The sequence below is a fragment of the Oncorhynchus mykiss genome, chromosome 21, assembly GCF_013265735.2.
Source record: "Oncorhynchus mykiss isolate Arlee chromosome 21, USDA_OmykA_1.1, whole genome shotgun sequence".
NCBI classification, from domain to species: Eukaryota; Metazoa; Chordata; class Actinopteri; order Salmoniformes; family Salmonidae; genus Oncorhynchus; species Oncorhynchus mykiss.
In genome coordinates this window covers 21,487,989-21,494,345 of record NC_048585.1, presented here as the reverse complement: position 1 = coordinate 21,494,345, position 6,357 = coordinate 21,487,989, and the positions used below count along the sequence as shown (strand labels likewise).

General features: G+C 43.9%; 1 protein-coding gene across 1 annotated transcript; it reads right to left on the bottom strand.

Annotated features, from left to right (window-relative positions):
* Window positions 1–2,740: 2,740 nt before the first annotated feature.
* Window positions 2,741–5,924, bottom strand: LOC110499987 (zinc finger protein RFP). Its single transcript, XM_021577080.2, has 2 exons — window positions 5,074–5,924; window positions 2,741–4,822 (listed from the first exon to the last, which is right to left on the bottom strand). The coding sequence occupies exon 2, from the start codon at window positions 4,818–4,820 to the stop codon at window positions 3,189–3,191; it is 1,632 nt and encodes a 543-aa protein (XP_021432755.2). The 5' UTR covers window positions 4,821–4,822; window positions 5,074–5,924; the 3' UTR covers window positions 2,741–3,188.
* Between the last annotated feature and the right edge of the window lie 433 nt (window positions 5,925–6,357).

Sequence of the window (6,357 nt, the reverse complement as noted above, 5' to 3'; positions counted from 1 at the left end):
CTTATTATACCGGCTAGTCCAAACCCCACCTACCTTATTATACCGGCTAGTCCAAACCCCCACTACCTTATTATGCCGGCTAGTCCAAACCCCACCTACCTTATTATACCGGCTAGTCCAAACCCCACCTACCTTATTTTCTGGCTAGTCCAAACCCCACCTACCTTATTATACCGGCTAGTCCAAACCCCACCTACCTTATTTTCTGGCTAGTCCAAACCCCACCTACCTTATTTTCTGGCTAGTCCAAACCCCACCTACCTTATTATACCGGCTAGTCCAAACCCCACCTACAGTGCATTGCGAAAGTATTCGGCCCCCTTGAACTTTGCAACCTTTTGCCACATTTCAGGCTTCAAACATAAAGATATAAAACTGTATTTTTTTGGTTAAGAATCAACAACAAGTGGGACACAATCATGAAGTGGAACGACATTTATTGGATATTTCAAACTTTTTTAACAAATCAAAAACAGAAAAATTGGGCGTGCAAAATTATTCAGCCCCTTTACTTTCAGTGCAGAAAACTCTCTCCAGAAGTTCAGTGAGGATCTCTGAATGATCCAATGTTGACCTAAATGACTAATGATGATAAATACAATCCACCTGTGTGTAATCAAGTCTCCGTATAAATGCACCTGCACTGTGATAGTCTCAGAGGTCCGTTAAAAGCGCAGAGAGCATCATGAAGAACAAGGAACACACCAGGCAGGTCCGAGATACTGTTGTGAAGAAGTTTAAAGCCGGATTTGGATACAAAAAGATTTCCCAAGCTTTAAACATCCCAAGGAGCACTGTGCAAGCGATAATATTGAAATGGAAGGAGTATCAGACCACTGCAAATCTACCAAGACCTGGCCGTCCCTCTAAACTTTCAGCTCATACAAGGATAATACTGATCAGAGATGCAGCCAAGAGGCCCATGATCACTCTGGATGAACTGCAGAGATCTACAGCTGAGGTGGGAGACTCTGTCCATAGGACAACAATCAGTCGTATATTGCACAAATCTGGCCTTTATGGAAGAGTGGCAAGAAGAAAGCCATTTCTTAAAGATATCCATAAAAAGTGTTGTTTAAAGTTTGCCACAAGCCACCTGGGAGACACACCAAACATGTGGAAGAAGGTGCTCTGGTCAGATGAAACCAAAATTGAACTTTTTGGCAACAATGCAAAACGTTATGTTTGGCGTAAAAGCAACACAGCTCATCACCCTGAACACACCATCCCCACTGTCAAACATGGTGGTGGCAGCATCATGGTTTGGGCCTGCTTTTCTTCAGCAGGGATATGGAAGATGGTTAAAATTGATGGGAAGATGGATGGAGCCAAATACAGGACCATTCTGGAAGAAAACCTGATGGAGTCTGCAAAAGACCTGAGACTGGGACAGAGATTTGTCTTCCAACAAGACAATGATCCAAAACATAAAGCAAAATCTACAATGGAATGGTTCAAAAATAAACACATCCAGGTGTTAGAATGGACAAGTCAAAGTCCAGACCTGAATCCAATCGAGAATCTGTGGAAAGAACTGAAAACTGCTGTTCACAAATGCTCTCCATCCAACCTCACTGAGCTCGAGCTGTTTTGCAAGGAGGAATGGGAAAAAATTTCAGTCTCTCGATGTGCAAAACTGATAGAGACATACCCCAAGCGACTTACAGCTGTAATCGCAGCAAAAGGTGGCGCTACAAAGTATTAACTTAAGGGGGCTGAATAATTTTGCACGCCCAATTTTTCAGTTTTTGATTTGTTAAAAAAGTTTGAAATATCCAATAAATGTCGTTCCACTTCATGATTGTGTCCCACTTGTTGTTGATTCTTCACAAAAAAATACAGTTTTATATCTTTATGTTTGAAGCCTGAAATGTGGCAAAAGGTCGCAAAGTTCAAGGGGGCCGAATACTTTCGCAATGCACTGTACCTTATTTTCTGGCTAGTCCAAACCCCACCTACCTTATTATACCGGCTAGTCCAAACCCCACCTCCCTTCTTATACTGGCTAGTCCAAACCCCACCTACCTTATTATACCGGCTAGTCCAAACCCCACATCCCTTATTATACTGGCTAGTCCAAACCCCACCTACCTTATTATACTGGCTAGTCCAAACCCCACCTACCTTATTATACTGGCTAGTCCAAACCCCAACTACCTTATTATACTGGCTAGTCCAAACCCCACCTACCTTATTATACCGGCTAGTCCAAACCCCACCTCCCTTATTATACCGGCTAGTCCAAACCCCACCTCCCTTATTATACCGGCTATTCCAAACCCCACCTACCTTATTATACTAGCTAGTCCAAACCCCACCTACCTTATTATTATACTGGTTGTCTGGTCAGCAAGCAGTGACAGGATCCAGGTAGTTTCCAAGTGTAGCTGGAGGAGTTGACTGCATGAAAAAGTGTATTTACGAGTGAACATTGGAGTGCACAGTCCAAACATCTCTGTACACATCCCGTACATATCCGATAACAGACCACTTTTGTGTGCAGACATTTACAGACATGTATATGTAAATTGGAGATGTACGGGACAATGTTAGACCCGTAAATGTGCCTTTTCATGCACTGTGAGTGTGTATGAAAGCCTGGGAGCTGAGGAACCAGGGAAAAGGGTTTGTCCCAACCATTTCCATGTACATAAAAACATGAAATATTACCCTAAGAATACAACAGTTTTTAGAGAGCCAAAACAGGGGGGGGGGGTACATAAACTTTAAAAACAAACTCACTGCAGTTGTTTCTTTAATGGTGTTTTCAAATGTAATGACATTGTGTTACAATCAAAGACAGAACAAGCAACACAAGAAAGGCACTTCAAAATATAGTCGTGTGTTGTAAAGCACGATGGGGACAGGAGAGCACTTGCTAAATCATTGATGTCAGAGATGACATGAAATGAATCGCAATACAGTCAGTCACATCAGCACCACATTATTACATAAACACACATTATGTATATGTACATTAAGAAATGACCAAACGGAAGAGACTGGAACAATTTAATCTAATATTAAACTAAATATTTGCAGGGATCTTTTTTTCTGTGATTCATGTGATGTTAATGCAAAGTGCAGTATTTTAAACTTAACGGAATCCAGGTCCATGCTGAGTATTTGTCAGGATACCATTATCTTTGGTAACATCTCCACACTTCGGCAATGTCAAAACGTCATCCTCAGTCTGTGTGATTGACAGGGGAGATAATCAGAGGAGCAGAGTTTTCATCCCCAAAATTAGCACAAGGTCCTAAGTATGGATATAGTTTCTTAGCGAAGGTGCAGCCAGTGAAAGAGTAGATGTGAGACCTGGCCTCTACATCATAAAAGGAGACCTGACCCTCCTCATAATCCACAAACACCCCCACCTTCTGGGGCTTTTCTCTCAGGGAGAGGAGGACAGGTGTGGAGGTACAGGCTAGGTACTTACACCTTTCCCTCAGTGCCACAGTCCAGTATCCATCCTTAGGGCTCAGAGTGATATTTCCCTTCCTGTTGATGGACTCTCTGGCCACTCCTAAATCCCACTTAGTCTTTCCCTTAACAGTCACCTCATAGTACGATCTTCCTGAGGAGACACCTTTATTTCCAAGGACACAAGGACAGGTGGAAAACCTCTTTGGGTTGTCAAGGAGATCTTGTTGTTTCTGTTGATATCTCACTTCTTTCCCACTTGTCGACAGGATGATATAGGGATTTGCCGTATCAGGGTCCAGAGTCACATCTACTGCATAGCGCTGCGCCCTCTTCAATTTGACTTTATCCATCTCTTTATTCAGTGTCTCCTCCAGTTGGGACACAACTCTCCTCCCAGTCCCCACATACAGATCACTGTGAACACTGATCTTAGACCAGTCCTTGGTGGGTGGAAGGGTGCAAAGAGATGGGAAGCTCTGTAGGAGGTGGAGGTGGTCCTCAGTGTGTGAGAGCTGCTCCAGCTTAGTGCTTCTCCTCTGTAGCTCAGTGATTTCCCGCTCCAGCTCTTTAATGAGCCTTTCAGCCTGCCTCTCCGCTTTTTTCTGCTTCTCTTTGACCACCTCAATGAGCTCAGCCTGACTTCTCTCAATGGAGCGAACCAGAGCAGTGAATACCTGCACACTGTCTAATATCTTTCTCTCTGCAACTCTCTTGCTGAGCTCTACAGAGTGTTTGATCTCCTTAACCTTTCTAGATCTTGTATGCAACATCTGCTGTACTACTGCCATCATCTTCCCCAGTTCAGCCATCTTCTCTCCATACTCTTCCTCTAGAGGGACTGTGTTGTGAGTCTTGTGTTTTGCCTCAGTGCAGAACTGACACACACATGTCTGATCAGTCCTACAGAACAGCTCCAGGAGTCTGTCGTGCTTCTTACACATCCTGTCTTCCAGATTCTCCACAGGTTTGATCAGCTTGTGTCTCTTTAAGGCTGGGACTCTCTGATGAGGCTCCAGGTGAGTCTCACAGTACGAGGTCTGACACACCAGGCAGGACTTCAGGGCCTTGAGCTTCATTCCAGTGCAGATGTCACAGGAGACTTCTCCAGTTTTGGCAGGGAGTTGGTCTGAGCTGCTGGTGGCTTTTACTTGAACTGATTTCCTGAACTGAGCAGCCATCTCAGAAATGAATGTATTGATGAACAGATCTGGTCTCTTATAAAATGTTTTTTTACACATGGGACACTGGCACATTTCATTGCCATCCCAATACGTCCTGATACAGGCAATGCAGAAGTTGTGTCCACATTGAATAGAGACGGGCTCAGTGAACACATCCAGACAGATAGAACACAGGAACTGCTCTTCAGACAGGACACTGCTGGAGGACGCCATATCTAGACAGAGACCAAGGTAAAACCATAAAGCATTTCCTGCAATCAGTCTGCTCTTGACAGTTTTCCAGCATTGCCTTATGGGCAGACTAATCAATCTTGATACAAGGTGTTACCAAGAAACTTAGAAAATAGTTATATAAGAAAAGGACAAAGAGTTAACGTTGGCCTATTGTAGCAAAGAAAAAAGGAGAATAAATAAACAAACACCGTAGAGCTGATCTTCAAATGTCCATGTTAATCTCTCTACTCACCTGCCTGTGTTTGTGGATAAGATTTAGGTTCTACTTTCTGTTAGGTGTTAAGAGGTCCAAAGACTGAATTTCACTATTTAATAGTTTTCTGAAGAGCTGGGGAGTTGGGTCTCATGCACAACATACTGCGCGCTTTAGTTCCACTTCAGAGAAATGACATGAAAATGTTACTCCTCCCCACGCAACACTGCAATGCACTTCTCTTCCTGGAATAATTAACTATACACAACCCAAGAGCACTCACTTGCCCAACCCCTATAGCCCTATTCTGATTGGACCATTTTGTTTTGCATGGCCCAGTTCCCCCGTGTGGGTGGAGAATTCACTTAAGGACCAATGGAATATTCTAAAATATGCAATCTCCACTCAACCGGGGAACCGGGCCATGCAAAACGAACAAAGCCAGGCATTGAACACAGACTTCTCGTCAAGATGGAACAGCACACTCCGGTAAAAACGAGAGGGGTGGTCTGTGCATATTTGTAAACAGCAGCTGCTGCACGAAATATAAGGAAGTCTCTAGATTTTGCTCTCCTGAAGTAGAGTATCTTGTGATAAAATGCAGACCACACTACCTGCCTAGAGAGTTTTCAGCTATACTTTTCGTGGCTGTTTAAGACCGCACTCAATCAGCTGTATAAGGAAATAAGCAAACAGGAAACCACTCACCCAGAGGCGGCTCTCCTAGTAGCCGGAGACTTTAATGCAGGGATACTTAAACATAATTTCCATCAGCATGTTAAAAGTGCAACCAGAGGGGGGGGAAAAAATTCTAGAGCACCTGTACTCCACACACAGAGACACGTACAAAGCTCTCCCTCCATTTGGTAAATCTGACCACAGTTATATCCTCCTGATTCCTGCTTACAAGCAAAAATTAAAGCAGGAAGCACCAGTGACTGTCTATAAAAGGTGGTCAGGTGAAGCAGATGCTAAACTACAGGATTGTTTTGTTAGCACAGACTGGAACACATTCCGGGATTCCTCCGATGGCATTGAGGAGTACACCACATCAGTCACTGGCTTTATCAATAAGTGCATTGAGGATCTCGTCCCCACAGTGACTGTACGTACATACCCCAAACAAAAGCCATGGATTACAGGCAACATTCGCACTGAGCTAAAGGGTAGAGCTGCTGCTTTCAAGGTGGGCTAAGATTGAGTCGTACTACACCGGCTCTGACGCTCGTCTTATGTGGCAGGGCTTGCAAACTATTACAGGCTACAAAGGGAAGCACAGCCGCAAGCTGCCCAGTGACACGAGCCTACCAGACGAGCTAAATT